Below are 27,869 nucleotides of genomic sequence, written 5' to 3'. Positions count from 1 at the left end.
CCAAAACATTCCTGACAATAATTGCACTTTTTATAATCATTTTTTTCCCTCCTGCCCCCCCTGCCCCCAACTTAGGTTGGAAAGGCTGGTGGACGTCCTGAGGAAGAAGGTTGGAACAGGGACCATGAGGACAGTGATCTGACTGAGAAAAAAACGACAGTCTGGGGAAGCAATCACATCTGGTGACCAGGCTGCTTCATTCAACACTGTGTAAACACTAAAGCCTTAACTTAGCAAACAGTTGTTAGAAGTGGGACACTCCAACCACATTCCAAGCTGAGATAAAATCAAATCACAAATGTTTAACCACTTTGCTGCTGACTTGAGTTATTTATCCAAATGTATTAACTACAGACTTTTACCAATGGGTAGCTATAAAGTTGCAGCTTATTTTGTAACTATTTTATATCTCACTGTATTTAATATAAAGATTTTTGCTGAAAGACCATTATAGAAACATAGTAAAGTTGGTCAGGATCATATCTTCACATATGGCCCTTTCTGAATCAAAATACAGCAAAGTAAATATTGCCTAAACCTTAATCCACTGTGTTAGGTCAAAACTTCAAATACATACATTTTTCAATGTAGAGTTTATTTCTTAACCAATGAGAGAAACACATACATAAGAGTATATAGTCCTCCTTCAATGCATGCATGTAATCTTTGTTAGTTTTAAAGAATATTAAGTATAGATACCAAGAATCAAATGTGTAATCTGCCTTAATAAGAGTTTGGTATATTAAAATTACATTAATCAAAGGCATGATTTTTCTTTCACTACAAATAATGCACACTGTTTTCAATAAAAAGGGTATTGTTAATGTGTACTTAGAAATTCATGGTGTCAATATTTTTTTAATGTTGGGTCTGAATAATGATCTAAACTCTATTTAAGCTGTAGAAATTGCCAAGTCTGTCTAATAGGCTGGGATACTTTTGGCTTGAAAATTAGCATGTGCCAGCATGATGCTAAAAGGCAAGAGCCCATCAAACATATTAAGTATTCTTTTTTATTATCTTTATTTAGATTATCATTTGAATTTTTGTAATGGAGGAGGGGAATCTAATATATAATATAGAATAAAATTATAATTAAAAATATAAAGACTTGGGGAAAAAAGTAAACCTGCGATTTGGTTCAGGATACCTACTTTTTTTTAATTTAAGGGATAATTTAAAATAATTACATCATGGCAGTCACTTCTAATCATATGAAATTTTGAATAAAACTAAGATTCATGTATTTGGCTATAGGAAAAAAAATTTATTTTTAGATTGAATAGATGAGAAGCTGATAGAAAATAAATATGAACGCAGCAGGATGAAATTGACAAGTAGAGATGGAATTAGTGAAAATTTTGTAGGCAAGTGAAAAATTTTCTAAGTCCATACAATTTTTTAATTTATCTTTGAGATTGAACTAAATCTACCATTGCCTGTTTTCAGGACAAGTACAGAATAATTTATTAACACCATTGGAGATTATGCCTTTGAACTTTTTTTACTCTATGATAAAGGTGCTTTACCATAGGGTAACAAAAGAATCATGATGCAAACAAGCTCTATTTCTTTCTTATTAAATCCATTGAATTAACTGATAGACTCATCCCACTGAGTTCAAATTTAGAATTTACTCATGTTGCCTACTTAAAAATTTTTTTTTAACTATGAGAATTAGAAAATAAGGAACGATAGGGGTTAAAAATAAACTAACTGGATTTACTCTACAGTCCTAAAGAGAATTATAGCCTCTCACAAACCAGTGACTATATAACTATACAAATTTGGAATAATTTGGTCATGCATGTAGTCTTCTCTCTGAGCTCTAACTGAAACATGTAACAGCTCCCTATGTGAAGGAAGAGCACCTTTCAAGTCATGCGGGTAAGTAAAGAGAAACAGTTCTTGTCACAAAATAGTCCATTCCTGAATCCTCTTCAAATAAATCACAAGTAAACTTGAATTTTCAGTTTATTCCTGAAGAACAGACAAACCTTTATTGAGTTATTTCGCTTGAGGTTTTATAAAACACAAAGTGTAGAATAAAGACATTTTACAATTTCCAAACATCTCTTTTTATAACTATACAATCAGATTAGCACAACTAGTTCCTATAATCAATATCCAGAACTGTTATAGAATTTGATATTATAACGTTAAATTTACAAAACAATTCTAACATCTACTATTGCTCAGTGTAGGTAAACTCCCCCAATTACCACATCCCCTTGAAAATGAGTTGTCTACAAAATTACAAATGCTTCAAGTAGTCTTTTTTTGGGGGGGCGGGGAGGGTTGTATGAAGGAATAAGCTTACCCACTGAAGATCAGTTCTTTACATATTCAATTATAATGCAACATCTGAAGTATTCCACCACTGCCCAGAGAGGTTGCTTTGAGTTTACTTTAAACATCAAGTCTAATTCCTATAGTAACATGAGAATTTACTTTCCCTTGTAAAAAATAAGTAGTTCAGAGGAAAAGCAGAAAAGATCATATAAACGTGTAGCACTTGATGATTTACAAAGTCCTTTCCCATCTGTATTTTTATTTGATCCTATCAACAATCATATAATAATAACAATATATTATATATATCAACCACGTAATAATGATAATGATGATAGTAATTTTAGTAGTAGTAGTAGTACATTTTGCAAGCAAGGAAACACTCTCAGCGGGGCTAGGAATTTGCCAAGGATTGGCTAGGACTTAAAGCTGAGGTCTTAAGACTAAACTCCATGCAACCGTAGGTCTCCAGACCTTTCATAAAAAAAAAATTAAAAATCAAAGATTTTAACTCCTGCAATTTATTTTATTATTGTACCATTTCTTTTATACATATATGTGTGAATTTTCTACACATTTCTTTCAATGAAGTACTATAATATGAGCTGCATATGCAAATAGCATCACATTATTACTACCTCCCTATAGTGTTATAGTGGCAGCCTTAGCCTTAGCCTTCACTAATTAGGATATTGTGACAATTCATTGTTGATAAAAAATAGCCTGAGTTGCTTATAAGCAAAGCCTAAGCAGTTATAGCGAAGTTATTAGTTAATTATTAATATGTGAGAAAGTTTCATTCTACGTTTATAAATAAGCCATTATGTTAAAATTATTTAAAATATTTTTCTTTTTTCAGTGAGAAAGTTGATCCTTTGTATATTTCCGTATTCAAATAAACTGATGAATCTTCTTATCAGGTCACTTACCAATAGAATCAGTTTATTGCACAAAAAGAGTTAGAATATTAAAAATTTATAGTTTTAATATTAAATAAAGTTGCATAAAAAACCATTTTGTAGATAGTGTATTTTTAAAGATAATTATTGAAGTGTCTGTCTTTAAATACTCATGACTAGTGAGGCATTATAATGATAAAATAGCCATGGCCTATACATTTGTCTTCTGGCATAAGGTTTGTATAGAACCCCAATTTTTCACAAGACATTATTGTGTTGTTGATAACTACTATTTTCAGCTAACCTGTCTATCTATTCGTATTGAGATATATATAGATATATAAATACACAGACACCTACACACACAAATACATTTGTCTTTCTAAAAAATTGATTTATAAGTCAATTGTTAGGCTTCAGTGATTTCAGCATTTTGTTCATCTTTTATTACAAATGCATGTGGTTTCTGAGGCTTTTAAATAAATACATGAAATGGCTGAAAGATTGATATTGCTCGTGCTTAGCTAAATATGTCATCTCTAGAAACGATGTGGTTTATTTTGGCACTGTTTTAAAAACTCAAATATTTTAAACATTTGTTAAGTTGGAGCTTGCACATTTGAACTAGTAGCATACGTTCCAGAATAGCATCTCAAGTTACCAAATTTTTTGTAATCCTTGTACTAGAATAACTTTTTTTTGGAAAGGTTTTCTTTTCTTTTTTATTATGTACTTTAAGTTAAATTTATAAAGGTTGAAGTTATTTTTAATGTAGGATTTCATAAATAGAATTGGACAATGATAAATGTATATTTTTAAGAATCATTAAAATATTGTGTCCTATTGATATTTCTTTGCAGAAATCTTAATATACTTAATACACTTATTTTTAATGTTTATTGTATATTGTTTTCTAATGTATATTGTTTTCTAAATATAGTTTTGGAGAATGCTTGTACTTTGGAAGCCACCAGTTTCTTGACTATCAGATTATTAACAAAGGTGCATTTTAATGCACAAACTCAGATATCTGAAATATATATTTACTTTTTAGTCATATAAACTCTCTACTGCAAATCCTACACATTTCAATGCAGTTATTATACATTTAATCAAACTTATAAGTGTTCAGTCCTGAAGACACTGTACTAAATATGCCTATAAAATATACTGCAGTAAGGAAACAGATTAATTTCACTGTCAAACTGTGTCTGACTTTCCTGACAAGTTTAATGAAGATAAAATTCATTATGAACAAATATATTAGGTATCTTACTACTTGCAGGAGTAAAATATTAAAGAGAAATAGTATTTTTGGTAAACATGGTTAAAAAGAACCTAAGAAGGGAAATCAAATTCTCTTAATTAAAAAATAGTAGACTGATTCAAATCTACTACAAGGCACCTCTACTAATTTTGGAATTTGTATGTGGAATTTTGCTGTAACCAATAGCTGAAATCTAAAAACATTGCTACTGTTGTGTTTGATTATTCAATCAAGATAAGGTAAATATAAACAGACTATGTAACACTCTATCACCTGTAGTGAGCTTAGAATTTAAAGCTTAAGGTACATGGCTAAAAGAGGACCAGGGTGGGGTGGTCAGTAGGAATTTTGGGGTAAAGTTTCTATAAACTGGTAATATCTAAACTGTCATATTACTGTGTAAAAAAATTGTCTCACCATGTATGGCCTTTGGGATATTGTCATACATTTTACTTCTACATAGGTATACAATAATAATTTTGTTATTGTTTTTGCTTTAAACAATCAACTATTTTTTAAGGTGATTTAAAAAGTAAGAACAACCTTATTTTATATTTACCCACGTATTTACCATTTCTGGTGCTCTTCTTTATGTAGATCCAAGTTTCCACCTGTTACCATTTTCTTTCTTCCTGAAGTATTTATCTTTTATACAATGCAGGGCTGTAAGTAATGAATTCTTTCAGCTTTTGTATGTTTGAAAATATCTCTCTCTCTCTCTCTCTCTTTTTTTTTGGTGCCTTCATTTTGTGAAAAAGAAAAGTTTTTTGCTGGCTATAGAATTCTAGGTTAACTTTTTGAAAAATATTTTCAGATGTTGCTCTACTGTTTCTGGCTTGCTTTGTTCCTGCTGTCGTTTTTATTTTTGTTCTCTGTACATATATCCTTTGGCTGCTTTAAGGGTTTTCCCTTTATCACTTGTTTTAGCCAATTTGATTGTGATGTGTTATAAATTTCTGCATGCTTCTGTGCTTATGATTTGTTGAACTTCCTGAACTGTGTGTTTATAATCTTTATCAATTTTTTAAAATTTTGGCTATTATTTTTTTCAATATTTTTTGTCCTCAAACTCTTTCCTCTTTCCTCTTTAATGGAACTTCTATTTAATATATATTAGGCCACTTGAGATTGTCCTACAGCTCATTCATTCTTTGTTCATTTTGGGGAAGGTCTCTTTTTCCTCTGGGTGTTTTATTTTGGATAGTTTCTATTGTTTTGTCTTTAAATTTACCAGACTTTTCTTTTGCAGTGTCTAATGTGCTCTTCTTAATCCCATCCAGAGCCTTTTTCTTCACAGACATATTTTTCGTCTCTAAAAGTGAAAATTGGGGCCTTTTAATGTCTTTCATCTCTCTCCTTAATTTTTTCATGCTTTACCTTATCTTCTGGAATATAAAAAATACAGTCATAAGAACTGTTTTAATGTCCTTGTCTGTTAATTCTATTATCTGTTCTACTTCCAAGTCTGTTTCTATTGATTTCTTTATCATGAATTATATTTTTTTAGTTGAAGTATAGTTGATTTATAATATTATATTAGTTTCAGGTGTACAACATAGTGGTTCAATGTTTTATAGATCATACTCCATTTAAAGTTATTACAAAATAATGACTGTTTCCCTGTGCTGTGCAATCATGACTTGTATTTTTCTGCTTTGTATGCCTGATAACTTTTTTTGGATGCCAGTCATTGTGAATTTTAATTTGTTGGGTGTTAGATATTTTTGTTTCTCATTGAAAACTTTCAGACTTTCTTCAGGGATGCAGTTACATTATTTGGAAACAGTTTTGAGACACAGAGGAAGAAAGAGAGAGACAGAGAGACGCAGAGAGAGGGAGAGACACACACACACACAGAGAAAGACACAGAGAGAGAGACGAAAGAGAGAGAGGTTCAGTAGGTGGGACCAGAGCGCCTTTAGTCTAGGGCTGATTCCCCCCACAGCTCAGGCAATCGCCCTCTGAATACCTGATGCCCTGTGCAGTAGGAGTTTTCTCTGCTCTGACTGGTCATAACCATGTGTGAGTTTTGGTCATTGTTCTGCCTGCGCCTTTCTGGCGGTTCTTACCTTAGCCTTGGTAGTTTACTTACACACATATGCTTGTCCATACTCAGAGGAAGACTCAAGGAATGCTCTGTAGCTCTCCAGAGCCCACTCACTCTCTCACTCTCTCTCTCTCTGTGCAGCAATTTTTGTTCCAGAATTCCCCTCTCCAATACTCTTGATTGCAAATTCTAACCACCTTGGCCTCCCCAAATTCCCAACTCTTATGTTCTCGACTCAGGGAAGCTGCCAGGCTCTGTTTTGTTCCCCCTCCTATACTCTGCTCTGTAAACTTGCCATATGATAAACTGGGGTAATCTTAGGACTCCATTTCTTTCCCTTCTCTCTGGGATCACTGTCCTGTGCTGCCTGTTGTCCAAAGTACAAAAACATTGATTCAGGTATTCCCACTGTTGTTTTTGTTGTTGTTGTTGCTTTGGTTTTGGTGGGTCTTTTTCTTTTTTTGTTTTGTTTTGGGGTTTTGGTTTTGGTTTTGGTTTTTGTTTGTTCGGTTGGTTGGTTGGTTGGTTTTTTAAGGTGGGGAGGTTAAATGTGGTCCCTGTTATTCCATCATGGCCAAAAGTAAAACTTCTCCTATAACTCTTTTAAAATGTCATCTTCTTAATGTCTAGCTTCCCTCTCCCCTGTTGGGAAATCAGCTGTCAGTCTTAATGTTCTTCTCCTGAAAGTAAAATCTCTGTTTTCTCTGATTGCTTTTTAGATCTTTTTCGTTGTTGGGTTTTGGGGGTTGTTTTGTTTTGTTTCGTTTTGTTTGGCAGTTTTATTTTGTGCCTAGATGTGATGTTCTTTGCTTGAGTTCATAGACCTATTAAGTCTCTGACTTCATATTGTTTGTCAGTTTTAGAAAATCTTTGCTCAGTATCTTTTTCCCCCTCCTTCTGTGACTCCAATTATATATTTTTTATATTTTTTTCACTGTGTTCCTGCATATCTCTTCTGTATTTTCCATTTTTTTCTCTATGTGCATTAGTTTTGAATTTTCAAAATTACCTGTCTTTTATTTCACTAATCCTGTCTTCTGCTGTTAAAGCCATCTATTCAATTCTTAATTGCAGATTTTGTATTTTTTAATTCTACAGTCTCCTCTTGATGTTTTTGGTACATTTCAATTCTCTGGTGAAATACTCATCTTTCTAAATATATTGTCTCCCCTTTGCTTATAACTATAAGAAACTATAGTAACTTAGTTACTGTAAAATAGTACTTAAAAATCCATGTCTGCCAACTCCAACATCTGAATCACCCATGGGTCTTTCTCTATTGTCTGTTTTGTTTCTAGGTGTCTAGATGCATGGTCCTGTCTCTTGGCATGCCTATCAATTGTTGATTTAATGTAAGACATCCTGATCCTCCAGGTGATTTTGTTTTCCACCAGAGAGGGCTTAGCCTTTCCTCTATTGGAAAGATTGAGTGGAAGCTAAGCACCTTAATCCAGTCAGGTATGCTGAGTTGAAGTGGGGTTGCAGTTTGAGTGAGGCTGTTTTCTCTGGTTTGCCTCTTTTCCTATGGGGTGGCTCACTAGGCTTTCAACAGTGAAGGTAATATCTTCACTCCAGTCCTTTTAGATATTCTCATCTGAGCTTTTTTCACCTCCCACTTAGGACAGCCCAGAATTTGCCAAATACTTTGAAGGGGAAACTAGGCATGTGTTTCAGACCCCTTTGGTTCTCCCGGTCTGTCGCTCCAGCCCTGAAAGATTGCCAAAAGCTCTGCTGGTTTCCCTGTCCCTAGCAGCAGTCTTCTGCCAGGACGAACCTAGAGCCAGCAAATGCCTTCAGGGGAAGAGCAGCTGCAGACCATCAGTTTACCTCTCAGTTCTCTCTTCTCTGGAATCTTAGTTCCTCTAGTTTTCTTTGTTTCAGCCCCTCTCTGATACTTTTAAACAAATATGTTATGTATTTTGTCCAGCTTTACTAGTTGTTCCTTGGCAGGAGAGTTGGTCTGCCATGAACGACTCTGTTCTGTCTGGAAGCAGAATTCCAGTGAGTTTTTAATTTCTGTTATTATATTTTTCATTGCAGGAAGTTATATTTTGTTCATTCCCAAATCCATTTGATCATTTTTGTTGTCTCGTTTCTATCTCATATTTTCAACCCCTTTTTAATTTTCTTATATGTTTTAAATGTGCTTATTCTATACTTCTGATTATTTTTAAATCTCAAGTATTTACTGCTCCAGTTTTGAGATTATTTCTGCTAGCTACATTTATCTTGCCTTGTTTCTTTAGATGTTTACTGATTCATGAATGTGAGCTTATATGTCTTAGGATTAGTCTCTGTGGGTCTTTTCAGTCCTGAGTTGAAGGTGGGTCCCTTCATAGAGGCTTTGCATTTGCTTCTGCCTGGGAACATGTACAGGCCTTAGCACACTTTAAAATCTTAATTTGAATTTTATTGGGCCACTTAAATAATAATCTGGGATGAAAATCCACATGAGGGCTAGCTTGTGTTTATAAAATTCATAAGGGGAATATTTTTTTCTATCCTCCATTCATAGTCTAAGATTTCTCTTCGTGGGTGGGCCCTGGACTTTATCCCCTATCCCGTACTCCATTAGGAGGCCATGAACACCAAAGCTCAACTTCACCTCTATCATAAGTCAAATGCTCTCAAGGTAAAAACTGCCCTTCATGCTTCACATACCATTAAGGGTTCCCAGTTTAACTTAGGTTTTGGCCTCTGAGTATTCCTTAGCAACTTGCCAACATCATGATGCATTTGAGGAGATGTTTGTAATTTTCTGTCCAACATTTTTAGTTGCTCACTGTGGGAGGTTCCAGGTCCATCGTAGTAGGAAACTCCAGTCAGGGCTGAATGTTACTAAATTTACACACACACACAGAGGTATAATTATACTACTAATAAAATGTTCTGAATTTAGTATCACTTGTATACATGATTAAAATGAGTAGGTAATAAATTTACCTTCCAAGATCCGTAATTGCAGCCGTTTGTCCCCAACAGTAACTACAAGCAGTTTTTCATTAGAGAAAAGAAAATGATTGAACAATCCAAATTAGCCTGGGCAAGAAAACTAACAGCTGCCTAAAATGAAATGTTTGAGTTATGAGCCATGTGCCACTTTGGTTTATCTGCAGCCAAAAGGTTCAGAATCCTTATTCAATTAACCATGTTGCTTGGGAGGGCCTGGTTGCCCTGAATAAGAGCTGCCTGGTGATGAGTAAGAGGTATCCGTGACACACAAGTTCAGACGTTGCAACTCTGTTTTTGTTGTTTGAACTTTCTTCTCTGTTGTAGCTAGGGATCCAGCATGGAATTTAAACACTTGTGTGGTAACTCCATTCCTTCAGCCATTGTGTTGTTAAGCTCTAGCTAACGAACTTTTAACACTGGTTCCATGTAAGGTAAGACTTAGAAAACAGCAGCAATCAACATTTCTGGCTTTATAAATAAAACCATATGTCTTTCGGAAAGTAAGATGCTCCTGCCTGTCTATTCCAACTGATCCCCTCAATAGTAGCGTTCATAACATGTATGAAAAATAAAGAAACAAACCAAGGTAGCACCTAAGAAAGCTTAAATTAAGAAGTGGCTTTTATTTCAAAAAATCACAGCTACTGTAACAGAAACTTCAAAATGTATACTTGTTTTAAAACTTAGGAGCTTTGCATAAAATAGAGAAACCAAAATTACGTAATATTTGAAAAGGTAAGAGCTGCCAAATGCACCAGTCAAATATACTTTGTCTCATGTGGACTTTTCTTCCATGCCAACAGTTTTTGTTGCTTAGGGAGATCCTCCTGATAATGTCACAAAGAATGTTTCTCAAACCCATATAGATTATGTACACACTGGCTTTTTAAAGACAAGTTAGATTTTAAATCTCTAAGCTTCGTTTTGCTTCTGAACATACTGTTTTGAAGCAAAAACCAGGTGACTAAAAGAGAGGAGACTGAATTTTTTCCCCCAACTTATAAACAAGTCCTGAAGATAATTCTGGAGGAGAAAATTCAAATATAGTTTGAACAGCGATATAATAATTTGACATAAAATGTCTCAGTGTTATTGCTTTGAAGAATTACTCTACTTGAATGTGTACACTGATTACTAATGTCTTACATCATAGTCTTACCACTTTACAAAATTAGATTTGCTTTTTGCATCTTATTTTCTTAAATTATGGTCATACTATGAAGAGTAATTATATACTTTTATTTAGGTGACGTAGAGGAACGTGAATATGTAATCTCGTTTGTCAAATAAGAAAAACTTGAAATCAGTTTCCTTTCAATTAAGACCTCAATCATGTCATATAATCACTTTATTTCTTCTTTTATAAAAATTGCAACAACTTTTTCAAGAATTATAGCTACCTTGTGGACTGTAAGTTTAAATATTGCAGATATTATTGTCTTTAAGTTGCAATAAGACAAACAGTGACTTTATCATTTCTAGAATCAAAGAATGAAGAGTGCCTGTGTGCAAGTTTTCTGGGCCCATTTTGGAATTTTCTAAAAGAACCAATTGCCCAAATCATACATCGAGGTTCTGATATGTTAGTTTGTTTTTCTGTGGATGACAAGAATATTAATAAAAGTGACTCATTCGTACTAATACCTTAGACCCTATGCTACTCCCCGTTTCAGTTCCTACTCTATACTTCTATTATTTAATTCATTTGCCATTTTTAATCCTCTACTCTGTCATATTCACTTCATGAGTTTAAATCCAATTCATCCTTCAAGAACACTTTTATACCACCTCCTAACACGAAGCTTTCCCTAATTCCCCACCTCCACCCCACCACCAAGTAGAAGTTAATCTCTGTTCTGTATGATTTATAGCCCTTCCTTCATCTCTATTAGGGCAGTTATTAAGTTCCCTGTTGTTTCATTATTCCTGTACTAGCTCCCATTAGCATGCAGCTTCTGGAGGTCAGAAATTCAGTCTTGTTCATATTTCTTTGCACAGGTAAATACTTAATGAATAATCATTCTTGTTAATGATGAAACCTAAATTTTCAAACTATATTTTTGTTTTATAAACATCTGTGTAATCTGTCTTTCTAAAATATATATGACACTGAAAGATTAAGATTTGAGTATCCTTTTTTAAAATAATGGTATTAAAATATACTATTATGTCAAATTATCTAGCACCTGGCACATTACCAGGTGAAACATTGAGTTTACCTGAAGAGTTTAACTTGTAATTGTAATCAATTTAAAGTGAAGAGTTTTGGGGTTGGGGGGAGGGGGTAATATGTTTGATTTGATTAGGTTTGGTTTTTTTTGTTTTTCTTTTTTTAGGTTTTTTTTTTTAATCAGAAGTTTTTGTGTTTCTGTTAAATTTTGGTCCCATACAGTCCATAGTTTGAAATTTCACTCCATGATGAAGTGAAGATGTGGTTTTGTTGTCTTGGAAAGTTTACACAAAATTTCCAGACCACAAGAGAGGTCATTTAAATCTTTATTGAACAACAGTAATAACTAAATTGCTTTCTGGAACCAAGTATGTCAAAATTCAAAGAAAGAGAGAAGGCAAGCAATGTATAAAGCAGTGGGCATGTTTGGATGCTTTCTGATAATGCTACAATCCACTTTAAATCATGATTTCAAATTCAGTAATTCCTTATTTCCTAAAAGTAACTAAAGTCTTCTGAATTCCGATTATTTTGATAAGCTTTCTTGAGATTTTATTTTCTGGTTCTTTATTATTCTTTCAATACCTAAGCCCTATTCTAAGATATTTGAGAGCCAAAATAAATTGTTCATTAACATTACCCACCAAGCTACAGCTTCAAAAATTAATATTTAGTTACTAATTTTATTTTATCTCTATTTTAGTCTCCACCAATTTTCATCATGCACCTTGTTGAAGGAAGATTCTAAAGCTTAAAAATGACTACCATTCTTCAATAAATAGGTCAGTAATATCAAAGGCTTTTTGAAACACTTAAGCATAGAATATTCACTGCACTTTACTTGTGTGACCATGACATTAACACACTGAAAACCTTTAAGTTCCCTAAAGAAGACTTTCTTCTTATACATCTTTCCTAGCTGTGTCTAATCAAATTATGTTTTTCAAGATAGTATGTCCTTCTCTGAAATTATTTCTAGTATGTGCCTCACACACAAATTTAACTATCTTGGTTATAATTGACTGCCAGCAGAAAGACTCACTTTTGATAACAGTATTTTGTTAGTAATTTTCTAGGACATACATCTTCTTTCCTCATCAAGAAATAGTAAACCCAAACTACCAACATTGTTTCCCATGTCGAAAGATTAAAATCATCTTAATGAATAGTGCTCAAATGCTGGCACATGGCCAAATGAATAATCTTTGTCTTAAAGTAGCAAAAAGTGTAAGACACTACCTACGTTAAGACTTGATTTTCTTGAAATTCATCAGACAATAAGTGAAAATGCTATAGATTTTTAGCTTTCGTCTTGAACATCTGAAGTTCTCTTAGCTAGTAATTTTTTACTTAGATTTATATCTTTAATCCTAGGATCTCCCATCTCTTTGAAACCAGTTAATTAAAACAGATAATCACCTTATAGAACTTTCACATTAGGGTAAAATGAGAAAAAAAGGAATTGAGTAACTTTCATATACGACATAAGCAGGCATTTTCAGAGCTAGAAGTACAAACATGTGTCCATTCCTAAGCTCCTGCTTCCCCGTTTCTGTTAAGAGCTGAAACTTGTGCCACCATGGTTAATGTTTTGACAGATTTTATCATAAACCTTGCTGTTGTAAATTTGCCTTGAGCCAAAATTTAACATGTTGTAAGCTCAGAAACAGTTTTTGCTGTTAGTCACGAGAAACGGAAATAAATCAATTATGCTCTTTTGAATGATAGGAGTAGAGAGTTTAACTCTTTAAAAGTTACACATGACTTGAAATTTGAGAGAAATTCTCATTTTTTATGTTCACGACCTCTCAATTGTCAATAAAACATACATAAACACTTTTGTGACTCTCACAAGGGAGAATATGCCAAAGGAAATAATGTGGCTTTAATATGCTCACTAAATTTCATCACCAAAATATAATCCCTAATTTTTTCAAATGAAAACGTCCTTTGCCTTATTATATGGAGTCAAAAATTTAAGCCCTCAACATGTGATTGATCCAAAAACTATGAAGTAGCTACTTTGTTTCCAAATAATTTATAAGAATGCACTTCAGTTAGACCCTGTCTTATGGTGTCTGTCATCTATAACTACTTAGAGTATTTTATTAAACTTTAACTCCCAATCATTGCTATTCCTAACAGCCTGCAGATCTAGATATTTTTTCTCTCTAAAACATCTTCAATGACCATGACCATTAATAGTTACTCATAAATGCATTTGTACACAGGCTAAATCATAGCACATCACTGAAGAAAAAAAAAGAGTTGTAACCCAGTCTTTACCCTAGAATAAATCAAATCAACAAATATTTATTGAATGTCTACTATGTGCAAATAGCCCTGGACTGGTCAGCTTTTAAAAAGCCACCCAACTTTTCACATTGACAAATCAAAGCATTATCATTTTCGAGTATTGCAGAAGCTGCTTCCATGTCCTTTAGGTGACAAAGCCTCTGAGGACCCTGCAGTTACTTAGGATAAAGAAAGACAAGGAAGAGAAAGCTAATTCACAGACTGAAAAGAGAAGAACGAATAACCTAAAATATCACCAGCAGATTGCATCATATGTGTGTGTGTGTATATGTGTGTGTGTGTGAGCTTATGTGTATAAGCATATATTATATATGTGTGTATATTTATATACACATATACACACAAAGAGAAGAATGAGTGAATTTGAAAAAAATAGTCTTTGTTAAGGTGACATAAGAATTGACATTTATATTTGAGTCCAGAGCTTTGCTTTAAAAATAGGCTTAATGTCTTAAAAAGGAACGAAATTGGGTCATTTGTAGAGACATGGATGGACCTGGTGACTGTCATACAGAGTGAAGTAAGTCAGAAAGAGAAAAACAAATATCGTATATTAACGCATATATGTGAAATCTAGAAAAATGGTACAGATGAACCGGTTTGCAAGGCAGAAATAGAGACACAAATGTAGAGAACAAAGGTATGGATACCAAGGGAGGGGGATGGGGTGGGATGAATTGGGAGATTGGGATTGACATTTATACACTAATATGTATAAAATAGATAACTAATAAGAACCTGCTGTATAAAAAATAAATTTTTTTAAAAATAGGTTTAATGATATTTTGGCCAGTGTTAAGTTCTGTGGTACTAAAAAACCAAGTATATCATAGTATAACAGAAAGATTACTCAACTTGGCCCCAGATTCTAAAAACTAGCTTTCCCTAAAGTCTGTTAGGAGATGTCTTCATCAATCAACAGATTTATAATAGAAGAAGTGACTTCTACAATGTTACTATAAAAAATTATGATAGAAGCCTAAATAAGAAGTTAATTTTATCATAAATAAGAGAAGCTACTTAAAAGCGCATTTTAAAGATTCTAATTTTTATTAGGAACTAAATAAATCCACCAGTAAGAGACAAGATTTGTACACTTTATTATACTACATTATATGTTATACTCTTTTATACTATATATTATACTATATTTTATGCTACAGTGGTCTATGCATTTCATTTTACTAATCTGTAAAAGATAAAATAATACACTATCTACCCACATCAAATAATTAAATGTGTTTCCTTAGTGAAGTATAAAAGGGAGGCTGTCAATAGTTTGCAGTTTTACCAAATAGAATTAATCCTGGTTACTTTGCATAGAAGGTATATATATATATATATGACTGATGATATTGTCATTGACAGTCTCACGGGTGATGTCTAGTGTCAATTTTAAGTATTTGTTTAGGAGAAGTAATTTTTCATCAATTTTTGCCTCCTATTGGTAGGCTAAGTTTAATTTCTAATGAAAATCAAAGCAGATTCTTTTAAGCAGCAGCTTTTATCTTTCCTAAAATGTCTGAAATTAATTTTTCAATTTTTCTGTGGGAAAAAAAACTGGTATAGCTCTATTATTCAAAGTTTATGCTTCTATTATGAAATTGTTGCTTATTAAGATCACTTTGAAGCAAAGGTATCTTTTCATATATCTTTTTAATTATTTGATACTTTTTCATCTGGTTGTAATTTATTTTCAAAGTATACCCTAATTGCTCTGTAGTAAATTTTGGATTTCTTCTCAGTTTGTGTATAGCCTTTCTCTTCTTGATAAAACTATACTATTGGCCTTCGTAAATATAGCAGGCACTTTCAATGTGTGACTACATTGGTTTGGTTTCTTTTATTCATTTTCTTGGTATATTGTAAAAAATGTCTTTGGATATATTTTAAATAAAATTTCACTTGGACAATCCAGACATAATGCTTAAGGTCATGGAGAAATATTCTCTTTAGAGTTGTTTCTGATTTTCATTTCACCTTTCCCCCTCCTTTGGCCAGAATTCCCAACACTAAGACCCTCTTACCTAGGACCTAGCCTGGATTCACCTGCCCCCTTGTGGTATTCCTCTCTGAATAGTTCATTGATTTCTGAAATTTGGATTTGGTATTACATAGCCTGAGAAGATAGACCTCTTTACTCTTGTTTAGCAGTCTAAGACCAGAAAATTTTTCTTCTGTTAGTCACTGGCCAACATAAAAAGATGAAAGGAGTTTATATTTTTAATTTAATTTAGAGTACAAGAAGGAAATTGAGCACTATAAAGAAATTAGTAGCTTGGAATAAATGATAAGAATTTTGTCTAGAATCGATATTAGTGACCTGCAGATTAATAAACTAAAGAGATGTTTCCAAGATTCTCATAAAGCAATTTAAAATCAAATTTTTTCTATGTCAGTGTCTCCGTTTTTAGTGAGTGGGAGAGGAAAATGTTACTCTATTTCATTTAAATTTTAAATAGATTTCCTAAACCTCTCATCAAGGATGAATTCATAAATATACAAAATAAATTAAATGTTGTATACTATATGATCAGATATTTTGGTACGTTTGACACAAATAGATTTTTTGTCTCTCTCTGACAAAAGGAATTTTTTTCACATGCCGCAGGACTAATTTTTACATCTTCAATCTTCAACTGAAGTCAATATTGAAGTCACATGGAAAAAGGATGATATAGTCAATGAGTGAATTACCTAGACACAAATTTGGAGACATTTTGCAAGAATAAGGACGTAAGAATTAGGCATCTAGTTAATAAAGAATAATGTGCAGATAAAAGAAAGGGGAAGAGGAAAGAAAAGCACTATTTACAAAAGTAATTTGTCTTTCTTAGAAGGAAGAAATAGATTAATAAATTATTGTTAATAAGACCCCAAGTAATTTTTAAAGACATTTTTCTATCTGTTAACTGTAAATATTTCTAGCAGAAAGAGTTGTCTCTATGCTGTTCCGCCTCCTACGCCTATTCTTCACCAAAGGCTGGTTTGATTGAATAATAGTAGTCCTCTGTGGCATTTTTAACATTATGTCACCTCACTTGAGATCTAGAAGAAGAAAAAGTATGCAGGCTTTAATAAAGTTGTAGTCCAACTTCCAAATTTCTAGTATTTAACGCTCCTTTGCAGCTTCTCTTACATTTGTAACAGTTGACCTACTAACAGGTTCCCAGAAACCCAGGTTCAAATTTTGGCAGGCTTACCTCACCTCTTTGTCCTTCCAAAGTACATAAATGCTAAACTGTGTTCACAGTGAGGAAGGGAGAGTCATTCTAATGAGACTTTTAAAACCAAGACCCTTTCTGCTCCCTACCACGTTACTGCCATTCTCTCGAAAGGAATAAAGTTTTGTCAGTGTGCTCTTGGCATAATTTCTTCAGCCTGGATTAAACACAGGTGACTGAGAGTCTACCTTATCTCCACGGGGCATTAGTCACTCTATAAAAGTTAAATTTATTATGAAATGCTTTGTTTGTGTTAACATATATCTTCTCTGGGAAGTTGGAAACAAAGGCATGTCCTTTAAGACTCCATATGGGGAAAACACATCCTCCTGTGGAATTTAACCTTAATTTGAACCAAGATCTGTGAAAGAAAAGCACTTTAGTGTATTGTTCCCTTGCTCCACCCCTCTATTCCCTTATCTAAATGGGGTTACTGTTGCTTCGTGTTTTTTAACTCTTCCCATTCCAAATCTTGCTTTCCTGAGTTTAAAATAATCTTAGAAGAGAAATATATCAAAATAATTGTGGCAAACAACTATGCCTTGCTTTTAAATATGAGTGGTTTAATTCTGATAACTTTAAAATTAAATAAATATATAGCCAGTTTATACTTATATATCTTATTGTTCATTACCTTGTTTTAACAAATGGTACATTGTAAAGAATATTTTATTTCCTGAAAATCTTTTCTAAGATTCATTTACTAGCAAACATTGTCATGTATGCATAGTTTATGCCTTATTAGAAGTAAATAATCATTAGAAGAAAAGTTTACATTAGGAATGATGAGATGTATTTGAAAGACTAATTTTGACCTCTGTTTTCCTTCAGTCTGTTTGCATAATCTTGCAGTGCTTTCAATGTATCTAAATCCACAGACGCTCCAAGGCTTCTTTTTAAAAGTAAAAGCAAAATTTCCATGGCTGCTTCCCGCCCTCATAACAGACCAGTTGTTTATAAGCAGCAGAGAGTATTTCCCAAAAAACTTTTAAGTTTACATTTTTTAAAATTCTGCTTTTATGAATACTTGAAGTTTCTTTTTTTTTAATTTTTTAACATCTTTATTGGAGTATAATTGCTTTACAATGGTGTGTTAGTTTCTGCTTTATAACAAAGTGAATCAGCTATACATATACATATATCCCCATATCTCCTCCTTCTTGCGTCTCCCTCCCACCTTCCCTATCCCACCCCTCTAGGCGGTCACAAAGCACTGAGCTGATCTCTCCGTGCTATGTGGCTGCTTCCCACTAGCTATCTATTTTACATTTGTTAGTATATATAGTACTTGAAGTTTCTTTAATAGCATCTACCAACAAACGTAATTATTCAAATGATTTTCCTTCATTATCTTTTATTACATTAAGAAAAAAATAAATTTGAGTATAAGCTTAGATATTAATTTTAAAAATATGAACATGATATTTAACTTGACTAGTACTCAATTCTTCTACTCAAAATAACTATCTTCAGCATTATTAAATTGAAAATTTCATAGCAAAATAAAAAATTCATAGCAAAATATTTATAGATTCCTACAGTCACATATTTCCTTATTACATAGTATATTTTATTTAAACTATTATATTAAAATTAGTTTGATAAAGATGTTTTTTAAAAACTATGGAATACATGCATAGTACATTTAGGACGTTAGGACATTTATCACAAGAAATATCAAATCAGGGCATCATTGTTCCCCACTTCAGCCCTGCCTACATTTATTGGTTCCACCCGAATCAACCCTCATATCACATTTATTGAAGCTTAGTTTCTACTACATGTTAGCACTTGATTATATACTATGTTGTTATTTAAATTCATAATATGTATTATTTTTCATGGAAATTATAAGCTCACAATAATAATGAGTTGACAAATGGAACATTTTAATTTACTTCTTAGACTCAAATCCTTGTTTCTCTTGGAATTTGCACTGCATTAGACACTGGTTTGATACAGACTTTCTTAAAAGATAACAGCCCGGGCTTCCCTGGTGGTGCAGTGGTTGAGAATCTGCCTGCTAATGCAGGGGACACGGGTTCGAGCCCTGGTCTGGGAAGATCCCACATGCCGCGGAGCAACTGGGCCCGTGAGCCACAACTGCTGAGCCTGCGCGTCTGGAGCCTGTGCTCCGCAACAAGAGATGCCGCGACAGTGAGAGGCCCGCGCACCGCGATGAAGAGTAGCCCCCGCTTGCCGCAACTACAGGAAGCCCTAGCACAGAAACGAAGACCCAACATACCAATCAATCAATCAATAAACAAATCTTTAAAAAAAAAAAGATAACAGCCCTATACATCTGTTGCCCCCAGATTTTTCCAAGAATGGCTTTGGGTGACTGTATCCATGGCATATATAGATGTCTGTATAGCATATCATTTATTCATGGTCCTACCATAAGATATCTGTAAGAAGATCTTTCACAGGAGTAAAATTGTCAAAATGATAGATGAACAAGAAGATAATGGGAGAAGTAGTAATAATTAAGTATAAGACTGAAAAGGCAGATGTTAACCAGAAACAAAGAAAAGAATGAAAAGTGTGGACTTCGTAGATGATGGTGAGAAGCACTTTGGCAAAAACAAAATAAAGGAGCAGGACTTCCCTGGTGGCTCAGTGGTTAAGAATCCGCCTGCCAGTGCAGGGGACATGGATTCGACCCCTGGTCCAGGAAGATCCCACATGCAATGGAGCAACTAAGCCCGTGCGCCACAACTACTGAGCCTGCGCTCTAGAGCCCGCAAGCCGCAACTACTGAGCCCACGTGCCACAACTACTGAAGCCCACACACCTAGAGCCCATGCTCCACAACAAGAGAAGCCGCCGCAATGAGAAGCCCGCGCACCGAAACGCCCCCGCTCACCGCAACTAGAGAAAGCCCGCATGCACCAACAAAGACCCAACGCAGCCAAAAATAAATAAGTTAAATAAATAAATAAAGGAGCAAAAGGGAGAGAAAGAACCAAAGATAATTCCAAACCGCCACATGAATGAATTTTGGTGAATCCCAAAGTATTTGCAAAACTGGATAAAAGAGGTTGTGTGTGTGTGTGTGTGTGTGTGTGTGTGTGTGTGTGTGAATAACAATGTAGACAAGAGTGGTCTTCACCTATTAAATTTTAAAGATGTCAGGATGTGGCAAAACAAAATAATAAAATACTGAGCATCTTTACTGACCATGAGCTCTATTACTAGACAAATACGTGTCAGATGAAATTAGAAATAATAAATAATGAGTTTGTTCATCAAATGTATTATTGTATTAATTCTTATTTTATCTGTGAATCTCCAGCACCAACTAGAACATACTGACCATAGGAGACACTTAAAAACATTTAGCATAAATTAAAATTGTCCTTACCAATGAAATCACAATAGAGTCACAAGAATTACAGATGATGTACTGTGGCAATGGTAAGGGCTAGGGGACAAGAGAATCAATTGTAAAGCATCTAAGCCCTATTAATATATTAGTCATTTAAGGTCATACAAATAATTTACAGTACAAGTGAAGGTGAAAGTAGTGTTCTCAGGGGATATTTTTCTATTCTGGTTATATTTGGAAGTCCTCAGGACAGTTTCCATTCTGATTATATTTTGGAAATCTTCAGTATTTCTCTAAAAGTATATCTTGATGAGAGGATTGAAAGAGATAATAGAGGGGGTATTTGTTTCTATCAGTAATTCAGACAACACCATCCCAAGTGCTGGGGATACAAAGTTGAATAAGACACAATTTCTATCCTCATGGAAATCACAGTCCAGAGGGAATGACAGAACTGTAAATAATGTAATGTAGTATCATAGGTACCATAATAGAGGTAGGCTCAGAGTGCTTTAGCAGAACAGAAGAAAGTGTATCTTGCCCTGTCTATGAGACTAAGGAAGGCTTCCCAGAGGAGATGGTGTTGGAGCTAAGTGCCATTGGGATTGGCAATTAAGGAGGCCATGATGACTTTAATGAGAGCAATTTCTACTGTAATGAGAGACAAAATCCAAATTGCAGTGAACTAAGGTGAATGAAAAATGTAGAAATAGACACAGTGAATATAGACTACTTTTGCCTGGAAATTACCTTCTAACTCTTCTTGCTTGCTGCCTCTGAAAAGATTTAATAAGGAATTTCACATTACATAGCACAATTAAGTGCAATGATAGTAATGGATTTCTTTTTCTGTGTTAGTAAATAAATTGCATTCCACTTGTACAAGCTCAAGAGCATAAGTCCTTCCAGCAAGAGCCTTAGCACTGAAGGAGGGTCATATCTACACCTTTGTGTTATGAATGTCTTTGATCCCTAATTCTATTCCTTTTTCTATTCAGGAATTCCACAGTCTCAATTGCAAAGTGTAACCTGATGAAACTTTCTATTTCTTTCCTCTCTTCCAACTTTCTTATAATTTCTCTTTGTACCTCAAACCACATATCCTCAAGTGATTCAAATATTTTATTGTCCATACATTATCTTTCTAATGCTAAATATTACCTACTGAATAAACGCCAAAGTTTTTAGAGAATTCAAAGCCCTGCAGACTTTTGTTCCAGCCTACTTTCTCAGCTTTATCTTCCTGTAGCTTCCTCTTTCAGGCTTCAACTTCACCTTCCTCTCTATGCACTCTGATCTTTCTGCCTTCCATTTCCTGACACTGTTACTTCCTCCTGGAACTACCATCTCCCTGAAATCTTATATCTAAATCCTATCTGACACTTAGGTCTTAGTTGTCATATTCCCTATAAAAGCCTTTCTTAATTTTCCCACATATAGATTTTCTTCTCAACTCTTAGTATTTATATGTGCCTCTCTGTGCCTTTCATTCATTCATTTATTCTTTCATTCAACACAACTTTACTGAGCACCTACTATGTGCCAGGAACTGAAACTGCCATTTTCTACATTTTTTCCCATGGTTGAATAACCATGAGTTTTATCTCATCACTCCTATCAGACTGTATATTCTTTGAGGTCAAGAATCATCTGATATAGCTCTATAACTATCTATTACAATGTTTTACACATAGTAATTGTTCTACAAAAATATATTGACCATATTAATGAATAAATTAATCTGAAATGGAGATTCATCCCCTGAAATTCAATTAGACAAAGATAGCACCCAAATCTTTTATCCTCCCTGCCATGAAATTCCATCCTATTATCTGCAAGAACACAATTTGTCACTTCCTCAGCTTAACCACCTTAAAATAGCATTTTTTAAAAATGGTATTTGATTTCCTTGTACTTATTCTCTTACACTCTTCCTTGTCTTCAGCTCCATCCATTCCACTGAAAGAGTCCACAAGTTATAGTATTAATCAAATCCTTCCACTTACCTCCATCACTACCTCATTTAGCTGGTGACCATACTACAGCTTCCTTCTTAAAAGGATCACTCAACATCAGTCACTTCCTTCTTTCAATCCACCCTACATGACTTAGCTTTGAATGTAAACTCAGGTTATATGCCTTTTCATATCTTTCCTTTTTTCTTTCTGTAGACATTATAAAACTATTTAATACTAACACACTTCCATTTCTTCCCTAATCTTCCATCTTCTTGCTATTTGCCAACAATCTTTAGCTTAAAATGTCCTTCACCTCTGGAACATTCTAACTCTTTGCTTCCATCAGCAAAGTTTACTATCACTCCAGCTATCTGAAACCCAGCTTAAAATTCGTTTTCAGGGGAATTTTTGGATTAACCTAGATTCATGTATCACTGTACTTATTTTCTATATATTGTTCAACTACTATATTACTTTGAATCAGTTATGTATTTATCTAATTCAAACAGTGTAAACTCCAATATGAACCCTGTACACTGATCTGAATTTTACGTGTGAAAGTTTGCTCTTCATGATGATGTTAATCTGTGGTTTTCTGCCCTTTAGGTAAAACAAACATACGAGATTAAATAGTACCAAGATATTCAACTCTTCTAGAATTACAATATATAACGACATGATCTTTATTGACTAATCAACCAAAATTTACAGAAAAATAAATGCTACCATAATATGACCTCAAATATACATCAATCCATTAATTATGAGTAAGAGAATGAATTTGAGTCTTGAACACAAGGTAATTAAGAAGATCTCATAAGAATCACCAACTCTTGATTGTTTGTTAAGTACCAGGGTTTAGAATAAGGAAACGTGTTCTGCTTCTGGCTGTAACAGAGTTGATAGAATGAGATTAATTCACTCACTGAGAATAACTATAAAACTTGGACAAAATGCAAAGTAAAACAAAACAAAATCTGAAGGCACTGGAGAACAACCAGTGCGGCCAGGACCTGAGGGGCTAGGATCCTGGAGAGAAGGAAAATACACTGAGGTGAGTCCTGCATTCCCAGCTGTGTTTTTCCCTTGAAGCCTTTGCCTATGCAAGGTTTGGGGCATAGAAGTATAACAAAAGCAGCATTCTTGAGTTTGTGGCAGTTTGGCTGGGCTGGAGAATCAAAAGTGGAGTTTAGAACTAAATTAAGCAGCTATGCTATGAGGGGCCAAGATCAGGAGACAAGAACTATAGACAGTTGAGACCAACATACTATGTACAATTTTTCCCTTAAGGCATTTTCTGATTTTTAAGAGGCTAAATTCAGGACAAGACACAGAGAAACCAAGTAAAAAACACTTACTAAGAAGATAAAAAGCTAAGAAGAGAATTAGTCAGTCCCATGATGCTGAGGAGACAATAAATGGAGTGCAAGCCTCACCAAAGAGGAGAGACTCAGCTTTTGACTTAGATCCTGGGAAAGCTATGCCATAGGAGTAAGGATAGATTGTAAATAGACCAGCTTCAACTATATCAAGGTGATCTTCCCAAACTAACTCACACCTAAGATGCCCCCGCCAACACAAGGTGGAATTTGGAGGAAGAGGAACTTGCCTGTGCTCTAGGCCACGAATCCCCAACTCCCAGGACGCAGACCACTACCAGTCCGTGGCCTGTTAAGAACTGGGCCACAGAGCAGGGGGTGAGCAGTGGGCGAGCGAGCAAAGCTTCATCTGCCGCCCCCCATCGCTTGCATTTACCGCCTGAACCATGCCCCCTCCCCCGTCCGTAGAAAAATTGTCTTCCACGAAACCGGCCCCTGGTGCCATAAAGGTTGGGGACCGCTGCTCTAGACCCTGCACTGAATAGGCAGAGACTGTCTGCTACTGGAAGAGGTGCATAGGCCCTGCCTGAGAAACCCCTCCCCTGCCCCACCATGAGCCTTGCACCTAGTAACTGGCAACAGCCATGTACTGGTGGGGGGAACAGAAACATGGAAGTAGACTCCGTCTATGTTGCAGGCATAGATAACCTGCTGTAGTCTGAAGGCGGAGCAGGGAAACAGAAAACAAACAAAACCCTCCAGTTCTCCAGGCCTCACACCAAACACAACATAGTGGAAGCCCAGCTCACCACTGGAGGAATTTCAAATCTGTGGTATGTTAAAGGTAACTATAGCAGCCACAAGACCCAACTCACCTCAAATGCTAACTAAAGTCACTCAAATCCCCATTAGTGAATGGGGTACTCCCATCTGGGGCATTTACCTCAGTTTCTACTGTTCTTTTATATACAATATCTGGCATTTAATTTTTAAAAAATACAAGACACACTAAAAAGAAAGAAGAGCCATGTGAAAAAATAAAATAGTCAATAGAACCAGACCCAGTGATGACCCAGCTGTTGAAATTATCAGAGACTTAAAAAAGAGGAAAAATAAGAATAAAAACACATATTAATTTCAAAATGGTAATAATAAGAATGAGGACTTCTCAGATAAACAGAATCCAAAATAAAATGAAGTAGTATCTTTAAAGTGCTGAAAGTAAAAAAACAAACAAACATAAAACCCTATAACCTAGAATTAAAAACTTGGCAATAAAATCAGAGAATATCACAAGCAGAACTCCAATAAAAGAAATCCTAAAGGGAGTTGATTAGGCAAATGGAAAGTGATCACAGATGGAATCACAGTAATATTGGAAAGAAGGAGGGCACCTGGAAGGGTAAATGTGTGAGAAAATAAGTGAATGCTAACTATTTAAGAAAAAATAGAACACATGTAATAAAAGTTTATTTTGTTCAAAAGAAACAAATCTATTGTAATTGAAAGTCTAATGATCATAGCTAAATAAATAAAGCACAGATTGAGAGACATGTTTACCCAAGTGGTCATCTAGTCTACCCTTGAATGTTCAATATTGAGATGCTCACTATTTCCTGAGGTCACCTACTCTGTAGCCGTGCTACAAATGTCTTTATATTGAGTTATAATCTGTAATTCTCTCAAATTTCTACCTTCTGGCCCTAATTTTGCCCTCTAGAATCATATGCAATAAATATTTTAATTTCTTTCACACATGCTTGAAATAACTAAATTATCCTCCAATGTAACAGAAATGTTTTATTCTGTGGCCAAACAGCCTCAATCTAAACCATCCTTCACAAGGCTGGTCCAGTTCTCATCTAATCCAGAATCTTTTAAATGCACCTCACTTTTTAAATATTTCTCAAAGAATAGATCTGGAATAGATCTAGAATGATCCTGCAGTGACCAGGGCATTCTTGCCCTCCCTATTCCATGTGTGCACCAATGGCATTTATCTTTTGTAAGTTGTGTGTCGGAGGGAATCATGCTATTTATTCATATGTAATTCCTGATTCTACCTCTGAAAACTCTAGCCTCAAGAGGTAGGACTTATTTGTGTTCACTGAAAGCTAGTGCTCAGGAATATTAAGCTAGAAATGGTATACAGACAAAAATTGGCCAAGAGATTCTGAAGGCTATTTCAGCAGGTAGTGGACAGTAGTAGGAAATAAAATTGTGACCTTTAGGATGTTAAGGAATAAAAGGTTGGCGGAATGGGGGGTATCGATAGAGCATATTAATTAATTACAGATGTATAGGCCATAAGAGGGATGCGTCAAAGACTATGACTTCTCAAGCCTGAGTGACAAAGAGAATGAGAGAAATAAGGACATCAGGAGGCATGCCTTGTTACTGAGAGAAATGTGTTGCTGTCATTTAAACTTATTAAATATTCATGGAAATACCTTGTAGACAGGTGTAGAAATAAGATGGGAGCTTTTGTTGGGGACAGAGATGGACTTTTAGAGTGGTACAGGGATATACTTATAGTTGAACAAGTTGGGTTTATTGCTTGTTGCAAATAAGGGAGACCACACATCATAAGGGACTGTGTGGCATTTCAGTAAGAGGGTGTTAGGACTTATTATAGTATGGGGGCTTGTGCTATTTGGTTTGAGGGAGGGCTCAAGAAAGTGCGACTTCTAATTGGATGCTGTCAGGATGTGGGGATAATACTATGCTTGAGTATCTTAAGAAATCTTATCTAGAAGGAGTTAAGAGTAAAACAAAGCCAAAGCTGTACTTTATAAAGAAGCAACAGTTACTAATCCTAGCTCAGATGGAGGGAGTGTTTGCTATTTTTGTGGTTTGCAGTGCCTTTTTTATATCTGTGCTTAGAAAAAATTACAAAGTAGTCTTTTTGTCTCACTTTTCTATAGTTATAAAGTGGCTTTGTCTCCTATTGGTGTTCAATAAAGTTGTTTATGTTTTTTAATTAAATAATCTATTTATTTGTTTATTTTTGGCTGCGTTGCTTCCCCGTTGCTGCGCAGGCTTTCTCTAGTCGCGGCGAGCGGCGGCCACTCTTCGCAGCCGTGCGCGGGCCTCTCATCCTAGTGGCTTCTCATGTTGCGGAGCACGGGCTCTAGGGGCAGGGGCTTCAGTAGTTGTGGTGCACGGGCTTAGTTGCTCCGCGGCATGTGGGATCCTCCTGAGCCAGGGCTCGAACCTGTGTTTCCCTCACTGGCAGGCGGATTCTTAACCACTGCACCACCAGGAAAGCCCCTAAAGTTGTTTATGTTTGACAGAACACCTGGGCCTAACTGTGAATGCTGGACCACATCGTAAGGATAGCCTAGCCTAGCTGGAAGTGTCAAGCCAGTTTCCAAATGTGAGGGGCTGTTTTTCTTTCTCAGGCTAACATACTAGCCTTGGGGAACTATAGTGAAGGCTGGAGTTTTCTTCTTTTTCAGTGAACTTAGAAATAAGATCATCTGCCAGGCTTTAGGAGAAAGGGAGATGAAAAAGCTTGGAGAAGGTTTGAGTCATCTGCTAAGACATTGTTTAGTGAATCAACAAAAGATGCTGTTTTCAATTGTCATCCACTTTACTAAAGAAAATGCAACTGTTGCTGTGTATTGTGAATTTATGGAGGATTTAGAAGTGAAAGCCCTTTTATTACCTAAAAAAAAAAATAGGATGGGTTGGCATCTTTTTATACAAGAGTGGTGCAGCAAACCTCTTTCTTGGGATACCCATACAAGATTAAGTATCATTTGATACGAATAATTTGTAACTTTTATTTTTGGCTTTTGGACTGTATCTCCCAAGGCGGGAAAAAATGTTGCTGTTTTCAAAAGCTAAATAGAACATCAACCAGAGACAATAGTCATCCAGAAGGATGAATTCCATAGTATCTAGAGCAAAGAAAATCAACATTTTCACTTACACTCATAAAAATGGACCCCCCACCCCCACCCCACCAGCACTCCCACTTGAATTCTCTGTTTATGTGTGTCTAAATAACTAGATGCTTTGCTCATCCCCAGTATTAGGTGTGATTGAGAGATGACTTACTCAGGGGCAGTGGCAGCAGCAGCATTTTCTGTGCT

General features: G+C 35.0%; 1 protein-coding gene across 14 annotated transcripts in view; it reads left to right on the top strand.

Moving 5' to 3' along the window:
- MIPOL1 (mirror-image polydactyly 1) overlaps window positions 1–27,869 on the top strand; it is a 333,916-nt gene that overhangs the window by 300,779 nt on the left and 5,268 nt on the right. For 4 of the 14 annotated variants that reach the window (XR_014242314.1, XM_082384142.1, XM_082384150.1 and 1 more), the window contains one exon: window positions 76–18,849. The exons of the other annotated variants lie outside the window; for them this stretch is intronic. Coding sequence is in view for 3 of the 4 variants with exons in the window: in XM_082384142.1 (XP_082240268.1) it covers window positions 76–142 (67 nt within the window). In the remaining variant the exon portion in view is untranslated. Of the gene's footprint in view, window positions 1–75; window positions 18,850–27,869 lie in introns of those variants that run through there. 14 annotated transcript variants of the gene reach the window in all.

This window comes from Balaenoptera borealis, assembly GCF_965194805.1.
Source record: "Balaenoptera borealis genome assembly, chromosome: 3".
NCBI classification, from domain to species: domain Eukaryota; kingdom Metazoa; phylum Chordata; class Mammalia; order Artiodactyla; family Balaenopteridae; genus Balaenoptera; species Balaenoptera borealis.
Note: the sequence above shows the minus strand (reverse complement) of the source record. Positions and strands in the feature narration are given on the sequence as shown.